This window comes from Bos grunniens, chromosome 8 (genome assembly GCF_055505025.1).
Source record: "Bos grunniens cultivar Pamir isolate PY7600 chromosome 8, Bosgru_T2T1.0, whole genome shotgun sequence".
NCBI classification, from domain to species: Eukaryota; Metazoa; Chordata; class Mammalia; order Artiodactyla; family Bovidae; genus Bos; species Bos grunniens.
The window spans coordinates 61,936,947-61,949,466 of NC_141172.1; the positions used below are offsets into that span (position 1 = coordinate 61,936,947).

Genomic DNA, 12,520 nt, shown 5'->3' on the forward strand with positions numbered 1-12,520 from the left:
CTTTTATATGGAAGATATAAGCATGAGTTTACATTTAGTTTGAACATATTTAGGTAACTCGCTGTATAATAAAGCAAGTTACCTAATGCATTTTAAAAGGTATCCCTGTGGTTTCAAGTACTACCCTAGGTCTTTTGCATTGGAATTCAGATGGAGGGAAAGCAAATGTTCTTCCTCTTGGTGGAGGGCTCTAACTCTCCTGTTAGGGTGTGGTGGACCAGAGCAGAGACCTTGAGCATGACCTCAAAATCAAAGCCTGCCCAACTGACAGCTCTTCAACACCACCAGTCTGCAGGCTGGTGGCTTCTCCAGTTTTAACCCCTGCCAGAGCTTTGTGTGTGGACTTGATTTTGTGACCCAGTTGACCACAGCGTTATTGGCTGTGTTAGTGTTGTGCTAGTCGCTCCGTTGTGCCCGACTCTTTGCGACCCCGAGGACCACAGCCCACCAGTCTCCTCTGTCCATGAGATTTTCCAGGCAAGGATACTGGAGTGGGTTGCTATTTCCTTCTCCAGGGGATATTCCCAACCCAGGGATAGAACCTGGGTCTCTTGCACTGCAGGCAGATTCTTTACAGACTGAGCTACTTTCTAGTATTTCTGCCTTTGCAGTCAGGATCTTTGAGATGTCTCTAAGGGATAAAATGTTTCCTGTTACTTAAGTAACCTGGATGTCAGCAGGGGTTACACTGCCTAGTGAGATCTAGAAGGGATTAATCCAAACTTCCCATCCCTACCATACCTGACTCTGGAAAAGGCCAGTGCCTTTCCGGTATATGTGTGGATTTCCACAGACCTTGTACTTATGCTAACCTCTGGCTCCCTGTTTCTGCTTGTGCAGGGAGATTATTTTCCCCTCTGCATCTTCTTTTATCCCTACTTTGACTTCCATCCAGATGTAGAATTTGTCCCTTTCTTTCATTTCCACTAAAACCCCTAAGACTTCTACTTGTATAGTAAACTTTACTGAAGGTTTAGAGGTATTTTGTGGGAGAGAGTATAGGGAAGGGTAGAGGAGATTTTATTTTATAGCAAATGAAGGACAGGGGAGCCTGGCATTCTGCAGTCCATAGGGTGACCAGAGTCAGGTATGACTTAGTGACTGAACAAAATGACTTGACATCAAATGTTTAATGCTTCTGTTCTTTCAGATCTTTTGGCCACTCTGCTGTCTTCCTCTCTCACTTTTCTCTTTCCTTCTACTCCTGAATTTCTAGTCCTTTCAAATGGAACTGTTCCTCTCTCTCTATTTTAGCCTTGTCTTCAGAATTTCACTTTTCTCCCCCACCTCTTGTCAAGATAGTCTCCCTAACAATGATGTCCTTCCCAAGATGCATTCTGTTGTTAGGGAGTTAGATTGTGGGCTGCACTCTGCACTGATTGAAGCTCTTCACTTTACATTCCTCTTATCTGGGAATAAAACAAATATCAGCTTAGTGCTTACAAAGCACTTTCACCTACATGAGCCCTTGGGTGAGATATGCCCATTTTACAGATGTGGAACCAGAAGCTCAGAGAGGTTGAGTGAATTATCCAAAGCTACATAGCCAGATGAGTTGGGGAGTAGAAATCTGCACCCAGATCTGAAGATTTTCATCTGTGACCCATGTCTTTGTACATAGGATGAATGCTGTCTGAACCTTCCGGCATCGGAGGCCGCATGGATTCCAGTGTAGATGATTAACATAGGATAACCCAGTCGGCCTAAACAGGGATCGTCAGGGCAGCCCCAGCAGTCCGTCGGTGTGTGCATTCTGCAGGAGGAGGACGACCAGTTCCCACCCCATCCCCACTCTCCCTTCCCTCTTTTGCTGGCTAGCTCTTTCTCACCTTCAGGTCTAGGTGTAGAACTGGCTACACAATGTGTGGGACTCAGTACAAAATGAAAATGTTGGGCCTCTTGTTCAAAAGTTAAGAATTTCAAAATGAGCAGAACATTAAGCTAAGTATTGGACTCTTGGAAGCAACTATACCATCACATGCCCAGGAAGGCAGACCTGTAGGGAGGTTACACCCCCAGGAAGCATCCTCTGGCTGCCCATTCTGAGCTCCCCACTTTGAGCTTATTACATGCTGTCTTTGTTTCTTCTTTATGCACCTGATCCCCTGTTACTTTGTGAGACACGTGTCCTGTTCACTGCTGTTCCCATGTTCCCAGCACAGGCTCTGACAAAAAGCAGGGGCTTAGTAGATGCCCTCTGGGGGTTTGGGGCCCTTGGAATTGGGACCTGGAGGAACCAGGTGGTGAATAGTCATGTCCAGGCAGGACCCACCCAGGCCTGTAAGAGTTTAGAACCATCGTGACTGAGGCTATGGGACTTGGCAGAGGTTTAGGGCATGGGGTACAGGTTGGGTAGGGACTAATTTTCTCTTCAAGAGACTGTTAATCATTAATGCCCAGAACCTCAGAGACCCTACTGCTCAGGACCAAGTAAGGTGTAACCAGTCGGGGAGATGGGGCATAGGCAGAGGACAAGCTCAGAGAGCATGGAACAGACAGCTCCTTCCTGGGGCTACACAGCCTGACCCACACTGGGCCTTCCTTAGCCTCCTTAGGCTTCTAAGGCCCCCTCTCCCCTTACCTGCCCTCTTTGCTCAGTGGTGGGTGTGGGAACGGATATATTTTCCTAATGTCTCCTCATAGCTAAGGGAAAAGAGGGGGGCAGAATTCTCAAAGTTTCAGACAACAGACAGCCTCAAAGGCAAGTATGTCTTTAGGGATTGCTGATCCTTGAGCCCAGATGATGTCAGAGCTGTTTCTCTTTTTTCATTTCTCTCCAATTGTAAGGCAAGATTTGAGACTAAACTCTGGCTGAAACCCTGGAAGGGCTCTGATTGGCTGGGCTTAGGTAATGAGCACATCTTTAAGTCAATCTGTGTGTCCAGGGAATTGGACTTCCCTTGTGGCTCAGCTGGTAAAGAATCTGCCTGCAATGTGGGAGACCTGGGTTTGATCCCTGGGTTGGGAAGATCCTCTGGAGAAGGGAAAGGCTACCCACTCCAGTATTTTGGCCTAGAGAATTCCATGGACTATATAGTCCATGGGGTCACAAAGAGTTGGGACACAAGTGAGCGACTTTCACTTTCTTTCTGTGTCCAGGGAAGGCAGCAAGGATGGTTCCTTCAGGGTCCCTCCCATAGGTCCCTCTCCTCCCCTAACAAACAGAGCTGTGTTGCCAGGGGAGGGGCAGGAATGGGCAGGACAGGCAGAGCAGCCAGTGACTACTGGTGTATTTTCTTTTTTTTTTTTAAACCCAGCACCACCTCCTCTCCCTGTCCTTGGCTTCTGAGCCTCTGGAGTCCGATCCCATGAGGATTCTTCTAGAGAGGAGACTGCTGAGCATGGAGAACAGTCTGGAAGGTCAGGGCTCTGGCTGGTGCCCCAGGTTCAGTGTTTTCTAGAAACCTTTCCCACCTTCCTTCAGAGCATATCATCCCAGGGTCGTCTCCACAGCACAGGGTAAGGAGACTACCAACCAGCATTTTCTCAAAGTGCTTCAACTCTGGAATGCTTCTCTTTGAGGCTTGGAAATAGTCTTTATTTTAGTTTTACCTCGAAAACAAGCTAATCATAACCAAAGAAAGTCAAAGAGACCCCTAAATGAAAGAATGAGGTGCCCACCATTCTTGGGTCCTTTCCTTTAGACTTCAGTTACCACAGAGCTGCTCCCCAAGGTCAAGCAAGGCATGAAGAACTCTACTGATGATGGTGATGAGCATTTTCTTCAGTCCCGTGAGAATTTTCAAAAGTGTTAGGAAGAAAGGCTAACGTTTTCTTCAGTTGATTCCTTATTTAGTGGGGAAATAGGAAGACTTCTCAATAACCTGAGGTGGTGGAGCAGTGTCTCCCTACTGTGGTTGTTCTGGGTCAAGTGTGAGGAAGAAGCTGTATCTCAAAGTGAGAAAAATCCAGGCTCCATGCCTGCCCTCTCAGGACTGTCTGCTTGACCTTGGCTCCTGTCACTGGTCCTCAGCTTAGCCTATGTGTGAAGTGAGGGGTTGGACAAGCTGACCCCTAAGGTTCTTCTTAGCTCCTAATTTCTGTGAGTCTAGATCAGGTAGAGAAGGCGGATTAATCAGGATTCTGGTTCTGTCCCTGCCTTCACCGTGACTCATTTGGTGACCTTAGATAACCTTGTTGGACCTGTTCCCCACCCTTGACCATCCTGTCACAGAGGAGGGCTGTGTAGAAGGTGGCCAGGATTCAGAAGACCTGATCCTTAGGCTCACTAAGGATCTTGTGCACTAGGAAACTCCAGCCTGGATCCAGCCTTCTAGTGAAGTCTGTGGTCCAGCCCCCCATTTTGGGGACTCTCACCCAGTCACATGGCTTCAGGCCTCCCTGGACTGCTTTGGCCACATTGGCCTTGCTTAGTCTTCCAGACCTGGAAACTAATATGGACGTGCCTCAGCCACAACGTTCAACTCTGCAGGAGCCTCATCAGGGACTGTTCCGAGCCAATGAGAAAGCTTGATGCTGGGGGAATTGGGGACGTGGAGGAAGTAGATGTACCTTCCATCCTTGGGGAACTCGTGGTCTGTGGCGGAGAGGAAGGGCCAGCATGAGCCTGTACCCAGTGTGGTGGGAGAGGGACAGCAGAAGAGAACATTTCCGGTTGAGGGAACTAAGAGGGCGTTTTGGATGAGACCTTGAAGGATGGGGTGGACTTGAGATGGAGCTGTAGACTGAGGGCCAGTATGGTGAAGGAAGTGCAGTCTGTAGGGCCCAGGGGAGGTGGGTGATGTATCTGGAAGGAGCTTGGGACCAAATCTCCACAGGCTGTCATGGCCTGGAGTGAGAGTCAGGCCCAGGGAGGCAGTGAGGCTTCTAAACTGGTCAGGAACCTTTTGGTTGCAACTACTGGGAACTGAACTTGAACTAACCTAGGCAGAAAGAGTGATTCATTGAGAGAACCGACAATCTGAAGACCAGGGGTCTGCTGTCCTTCAGAAACAGCTGACCCTGTGCTTGGACACCACCATCAGGACACATCTCTTGATCCTGTTTCTCTCTATGCTGGCTTCATTTTTCTCTTCTGTGGGCAACTTCTCTGCCTTGGAAAGAAACTTACTGGCCCAGCTGAGGTCAGGTTCCCTCCCCAGGACCTATCACCAGAAGGCAGCAGGGCTGCTCTGCTCCTGTCTGCAGAGGCAGCATCTGAAGGAAGGGACATGCTGGGCAGACTCCCCCAGAGCTACCCCCCGAGTTTCTGAGCAGAAGGCTATGGCATGATCTGACCTGCATTTGGGGAAGAGTAGGCATTAAAGACAGTTTTTTTCCTTTTATTCATAAAAACAAATTTGCAACAATTTATTAAAAATTTATACCATGCAATAGGGGTATGAGAAACTCCTCATTTACATTTGATTCTGGCAGTTCCAGTCTAATTTAAAGCATTTGTGCACTAACGTTCATTGGAAAACACCTTCAGGCTGAAGCCTCTTAGGAAATGTATGGTGTGTTTGCTGCATATAAAAGAACAGAATCGTTAAATAGCTAGAGTCACTTCTGTGGGTCTTGTTATTTGTGGGGAAATTAAAAAAAATTGGGTGAACCTACAGTATCATTAAGACAGAGAATGTACTGTGTGGGTTACTCTAGAAGACTGTGCACGCTCAGGAGTCACAACGGGTCACGGATGCACACACTCACCTCCGACTGTCCGATACTTTTGTTTTTTTTTCCTGCTATGCTGGATTAATATTTCTACAGGTATTGTTTTGTGTGTGTGTGTGTGTGTGTGTGTATACATTATGTACAATGAATTGTCTCTTTCCCCTTGAAAAATTAAATGTGATCCTTTAAATTAAATCTGGTTTGGTGAAATCAAGAAAGCAAGTAAATACTGTAATACACAGTGAGTGACAACACCGATTTTTAGTGCCTAAACAGACAGTGACTTCAACTTGACCTGTGATGTGTTAACATTTTTTTCCCCCTAAAAGCTACGTTCCTCCATAACCTCTCTTTGGGGGAGCAGGGGGGAATGCTATGCTACGTGAAATAGGGTGTTTTGAAATGTTGGCGATGGTTGAGACTCCCATGGGCCCTTTTGTCAAAACCTGGTGGTGACAGCGCTGTATTCCTGACTTCCGTGGTCTGGGAAGAGATTATTGCCTGCCTGTTGAAGCTGCCATTAGGTTTCTTTAGGGAGTTGAGCGACTGCTCAGTTGTGCAGACGTCCCGGACACTGTCATTCAGGCCTTTCTTTAGCAGAGAATGAACCTGTCTAGGAATGTCACAAAAGTCATCGGGAGCCCCTCTCCAGCTGGGTGGATCCTGGCAGAGGGCTGTGCTGGGTGCTTCTCTGCGCTGCAGCCCTGACTGTCCTGAGGGCTGAAGGTCATGGTCATCCTGATACCTCACGGGTCAGGGCCGCTTCACTGATCGGTAGGAAGCGTTTCTGGACAAGATCAAGTTTTGATCCTCAGAGGGACCCTGTGAGGTAGGCAGGACGGGTGTTATTTCAACCCCAGTTTGTTAGTGAGGGGAAACAGGCTCAGAGAGACACAAGAGACCTGCCCAAGGTCATGGAAGGAGTTAGCAGTGGAGCAAGGGCCTGAACCCAGGTCTGTCTCACTCCCAGGCCGGTGCTCTTTGGGGTTCCTTTAAAAGGGAAGAGTGATCTTATGAATGAGAATCACTATGCTGATTGATTACCCCACCCCGCCCCTCACCCCCCACTAGGGCAGAGCCCGCCAGCTTGTCTGGATGAAGGCTGCCTTCTGGAAGGTAAGGGAAGCGCTCAGCTAACACTCTCCCCATGACTACAGGGGTGTTCTCTAGCAGATGCCCCTGATTCACTTTGGTCATAAACAAAGTCAGTGGAAAAAAACAAAACAAAACCCCAGCCAGCCCTTGGGCCCTGATGAGAGAGGTTAAAGTGCACAATCTTTCTTTATCGTGTTTGCTGGGAACGGACATTCTATGATTAGCTCGGGTGCTCCCCTTATTATGGGGAGCACCTAATAGGAACACAAAGACATGGCCGACTGTGGGTGAATGCTGCAGAGCGTGTCTGCAGTGACGTGCCCTAAATCCCCACGGTCCCGGAATGGGTGTTATTGTGTTAATGTGTGAGTCAGCCTACTCCGGTACCCCAGCCCTCGGCCCGCAGAGCTGTGCCCGGCCCCACTTCCCACAAGACTCCCTGTTCCAGGAAGGCTGCAGTTGGCCGGACTGGCCGCTGGAGGCCTGGCTGCCCTGCCTGCCTCCTTCCCCAGAGGGGAGAAGGGCTGGCCTGGGGGGCCACAGCCAGTGGCGTGTGTGGAGAGGCAGAGGTGGTTTCTCCAGAAGCCTTCGCCTCTTTTCAAGGCTGCTCAGGGCCACTCAGTGACTTCTAGCTGGAGTTCTAGCAACTTTCTCCTTGTCTAGGATTTTTTTTTTTTTGCAAAGTTTCAAATATCCTAGCTCCTCTTCCTTTGCAGACATGAAGGAAGAGGTCATTTTCATTCCTCTTCTTTGTGAAAGAATAAAAACTTCACAAATAAGGCGCGAGGTCAGGTGCCAAGTGCCCCCCATCCTGTGCACTGCATGCCATCTGAGCAGTCCCACAAGGCCAGCCGTGGCGCCAGCTTCTCCACAGCCAGAGCTGACAGTGTTCCTGCAGCAGCTGCCTCTGCTCTGTGTGGTTCTGTCATGGGGGAGGCCCCGGCCCCAGGCCTCCCACCCTTACAGGCCCGAGACCATAACTCGGAAAGAGGGTGGCACGTGTCTGTGACGGGGGCTGGCGGTGGGGCTGACGCAGGGGCTGACACAGCTGGCGTCCACGCCTCCAATGGACGGGAGGTAGGCGTGGTGGAGGATGGGGAGCTGGAGGGACAGCCGGCGCTGGATGCTGCGGCAGGGAGAAAAGAAGGGAGGAGTGTTAGTGAACGCTGGCTGGTTGTGCTCACCAGGAAGGCCCCTGGACTCGCTTGGGCCAAGAAGCTGATGGTAGGGAGTGCAGTTCTCTCTCAGTCCAGGGTCTGACTTCCTGTCATCCAGTCACTTACCTATCTGGCAGATGTTTAATGCAGGCCTACCTGTGACAACTGCTGCCCGGCAATAACCACGGTGACAGTAAGCAGGGAGGAGGCAGGCTTCTTGAGCTTCCAGTGCTTCCTAAGAACAAGACTTTGCCCTTTGAACAGGGCTTTGCCGCAAACACAGACAGTTCTCTACTCCTGCAAGTCTGCAAATGGACTTGGCTTTGGGTTCCATCCCTGAAAGGCTTCTCAGCTGCTCTGTCCTTGCTCATTGGCATCCCTGATGCTGGCCAGTTCCAAAAGGTTCCTTCCTGGTCTTGTGGCTTCTTTGGTGACTAGTGTACTCTTTCCTACACTGGAATGGGGCATTCAGGGCTCCCCAAGATCTGCTTCTTGCCAGGTTCTTCAGGTGAATATTCTACCTGCTCCCACCAAATATTTTACCCTCTTGTGGCTAGTTTTCCCTAAAACCCTGCTTATGGGCAATCTTCCAAGCCTCTGCACATGCTGTTTTCCCAGCCTAGAAAGCTCTTCCTCTGCTTTCCCTCTAAGGTCCAGTTTAAATGTCATCTGTTTTGTACTACCCCCACCCCCACCGCCAGAAAATGAGCTCTTTCCTCCTCTGAGCCCCCAGAACCCTTGGCAAATTCCAAGAAATGAAGTTACAAAAAAAAAAAAAAAAACAAACAAAAAAACGACAACCTGGGGCTGGGTAAGCAGGATGACAGAGGAGGAGCAGAGACTCCCTGCTCACCGCCTACCCTTCTGCCTGCCTTCTCATTAGTCCTCATGGCCAGCAGGCAGCAGAGTCACCTCAGTTGTTGTGAAGACTGCTTTGGGGGATGTGCACGGGCCACTGATCTCCTGCTCTGCTGCATCTTGTACAATGCTCCACTGCATCTGGGAAGTTGCATTCCCTGAACTCTTAGGCCTCCTTGTGTCCCACAGGCCATTCAGGTGGGAAAATCCCTAGACCTTCACAGAAGCCACTAGGCAAAAGAAGTATTGCTAGTCCCATGATAAAGATGAGGAAAGGGTACAGAGAGCCTGCTCTTCTGGGTACAGAAACAACCAGAACCAGGGAAGGTGAGGCTTCTTCTGATGAAAGACAGTGCTTTATGGGTGGTAAATCAACGCACAGGGTACCTGGTGTGTAGGCAGGGTGTTGGTGAGGTTCTGAGACTCATGGAGCCAGAGGCAGTGCTACCCCCGCTCCCTAAGGATCTGCTGGCCAGAATGGTGTCTCCCAAGTGCTCATGAGAGATTAGTGTGTCGGAGACCTCATTTTGAAACTCAAGTTGAACTTGTATAATGTCATTGGTGTTGGCAAAGAGTCCAGGAAAATGGGGAGCTGGAGAATGAACCTGACCTGGGAAAGGGTGTTGTGCCTGAGCACCCTGAGCAGTGTGGGATCTGTGTCCTGCTGTCAGAGCCACGTGCTCTGCTGTCTGTTAGGATCCTGTTTGCTTTTTCATTAATTCAGTACTGGAAGCTGTGTTCAATCCAAGGGACATAGGAAGGACTTACACCTTACTTTCAAGGTGCTTGCATTCTAGTGCACGGAACTCATAGGTAGATCACTGATGAATGCCATGTAACCATCAGTGATTATACTGGACCCATCAGCTTCAAGGCCTTGGAGCTAAGTGGGTCGAGAGGCTCTTAACTCTGTGACTACATGGCCCCAAATGACACTGCAGTTGGTGAATGGGCTCCTTTTGCTGGCTCCTCCCCCCATGTTGTCACTTCCTAGGGAGCAAGTTTCAGGGCTGACATTTCTAATTGCTGCTTCTAATCTGCCGTAAACTGGGAAGAACTAAAAATTACCAGTGGGGACAAAGCTGCCAGAGATGTCCAGGGCTTTGCTTAGATGTCACATTCTCACTGAGCCTGCTCTGACTTCCCTGTGTAAAATTATGATCTCTTAATTTTTCTCCAAAGCACCTATCATTTACATACAGGGGTTTGCTTTTTTGTTAAGTTATTGTCTGCCAGATAGAAGGTAAACTCCATGAAGGGAAGGATTTTTGTTTTCTTCACTTCTGTGCTTGATACATATAGGTCTCAGTAAATTAGTGTTAAGTAAATGTATTCATTTTACATGTAACAAAGGCTGTGTGCCTGCTAAGTTGGTTCAGTTATGTCCCACTCTTTGTGACCCCATGAACTGTAGCCCGGCCAGGTTCCTCTGCCCATGGGATTCTCCAGGCAAGTATACTGGAGTGGGTTGCCATTTCCTTCTCCAGGGGATCTTCCTGACCCAGGGATTAAACCCATGTCTTCTGCACTGCAGGTGGAGTCTCCTGCTGAGCCATCTGGGAAGCCCAACAAAGGAAGAGAACATGGGATTTGACATTGGACAGACCCAAGTTCAAACCCTATCCCTTGCATTTGGCAACTGGTAAGCTTTGGCAAGTCACCTCGCTTCTTTGAGTATTAGTCTTCTTATCTGTAAAATAAGCATTGTAATTTGATCTGTATCATGAAATTACTGTAGAGTTCAAATAAAGTAATGCATGTGAAAACATGGTGCCAATTGTAAACTCTTGTGCAGTACTCTGGCAATAATTCCAAAGGAGAAGGTACTTACTGTTCTGGGGAGTTTATATCTTCTATAGGATCTTTGCATGTTCGAGAGGGCTCTGTTGTGTTCCACTGTAGCTGGGGATTTTGATCGAGGTGATTTTTTAAAACGGCCTTTCCCCCATCTGAATGCAGAACAACAAAATTGCAATAATTCTATTAATTAAAAAAAAATCAACAATGTATCCATTTATAGGATACTGCCCAAGAAGGGAGAATGCAGAAGAGCCCATCTTCCCTGAGTTCTCTAAGCGCTGGTCCCTGAGCTGCTCTCTTGAGCCCAAGGCAGGGAGCCTAGAAGCTCCCATCCAGGGATGGACACGGCATGCTGGAGATGTGGATGGTGCACCCTGGGACCTCCTTTTCTATAAGAAAAAAGGGAATCAAGTTGACCAATGTAGGTAACATCACTTAGTAATGAGAGGTTCTAATATGAAGGTTCTCTTCTTCGGTGTGTTAGGGATGTAATGACAAAGAAAAAAGGACTCCAAGATTGCCACAGACTGAAAAGAATAATAATAGTAAACTGTTGGTGAGAGTATAAACTGTCATAATCTTTCTGGGAGGTACTGTCAATAAATATCAAACACTTCAAAAAGTATGTTTCTTTTACTCAGAATTTCCACTTTGAGAAACTATCCCAAAGAAATAGTTAACAATCTGTGTGACGATATATACAAGATGTTTAAATCACTATCCTTTACAATATCAGAAAGTTGGAACTAACCCAAATTTGTGCAGTAATAATGGATTTGTTATTTACTAATATGTACAAATGGGGCCTCCAAAGAAATACTGCGTAGCCACAAAACATGATGCTCTCAACCTTCTTTGTACTTCAGAACCACCTGGAGAGGACTAAAGAAATATAAAAACATGATCTTGACCTGAGAGATCTAGATTTATTTGGTTTGGAAAAGAGTTTGGGTGTTTTCTTTTTCTGCTGCAGGGGGCAACCTTATATGTATGTCGTTTTGCATCCACGTGAACACAGTCAATCCTCTTCATTCACGGATTCTGTGTTTGTGAACCTGCTGACATCTGTCTGTAACCCCAGAGTTGAACACCCATGATACCTTCACTGTCATTTGATAGCACACACAGAGCATCAAAAATCTGAGTCACTGTCCCAGCTGAGGTTGAACAAGGCTCTGCCTTCTTGCTTTAGCTCTCATGTTATAAGTATGCTTATTGTGGTCTCTGAAGTACCACATTGTTCACAGTTCTGGGTGTTGTGATGGCGATTATTTCACTGTTTAGAATGGCCCCCTTGCCTAATGCTGAAGTACTGTCCAGTGTTCTGGTCAACCTCTTCTTTTGTGGTTTCTCTGTTTTACAGAAAAGATTCCCCTTCCCCTGCTGAGATTACAAAAGAAACTCTCCTATGGCTTCTTCTGGTACATTCATGGTGTCACTTTCTTATATTTAAATCTTCTATCCATCTGGAATTTATTTTTGGGTAAGTTGTGAGGTAAGGATCTAACTTTATTCTTTTCCAGGTGGCTACCCATTTATCCCAATGAAATGTATTGAATAATTCATTTTTCTCCACTAATTTGAAGTGCCCAACAAGTGCTCAATTCCTTGTTACTTATCTCAGTCTAAACTTTTAACAGTCAACCCTCAATATATAAGAATTTTATAATATTGTTTATAAAATAAAATACTTATTACTTATAAAAAGAAACTAAAGATTTTTCATTGACTTAAACTGATTTTATAAAATTAATGATATATGCTAATGACAGGATGAAAGAATAGAGAAGTATATAAAATGAAATTAATTTTCTCACCCACTCTCCTCACATACTGTCCCTTTCACACAGGTAGATACTGTTAACAATCTGGTGTTTGTTCTACCAAATCTTGTTTAAAAAATGCACTCATACAAACACATATACATACATGTGTGTGCATTTGTGTATATCTTAATTCTGGTCTTCATGGAACTTTTCTTAGAGATCATTCCA

The 12,520-nt window shown here is 47.1% G+C and overlaps 1 protein-coding gene and 1 long non-coding RNA gene across 3 annotated transcripts in view; one reads left to right on the top strand and one right to left on the bottom strand.

Moving 5' to 3' along the window:
- The window catches only part of LOC147367225 (uncharacterized), a 48,137-nt gene that overhangs the window by 17,440 nt on the left and 18,177 nt on the right, over positions 1-12,520 (top strand). The window contains exons 2-4 of one of the 2 annotated variants that reach the window (XR_015169949.1): positions 10,261-10,368; positions 10,747-10,947; positions 11,890-12,009. This is a non-coding gene — a long non-coding RNA (uncharacterized LOC147367225). The remainder of the gene's footprint in view (positions 1-10,260; positions 10,369-10,746; positions 10,948-11,889; positions 12,010-12,520) is intronic. The other variant, XR_015169948.1, reaches the window with a different exon arrangement.
- Positions 5,267-12,520, bottom strand: part of GABBR2 (gamma-aminobutyric acid type B receptor subunit 2) — a 370,697-nt gene continuing 363,443 nt past the window's right edge. The window contains exons 18-19 of the mRNA XM_086416036.1: positions 10,558-10,675; positions 5,267-7,837 (exon numbers count right to left, since the gene is read on the bottom strand). Of these exons, the coding sequence (XP_086272162.1) occupies positions 7,672-7,837; positions 10,558-10,675 (284 nt within the window). The 3' untranslated portion in view covers positions 5,267-7,671. The remainder of the gene's footprint in view (positions 7,838-10,557; positions 10,676-12,520) is intronic.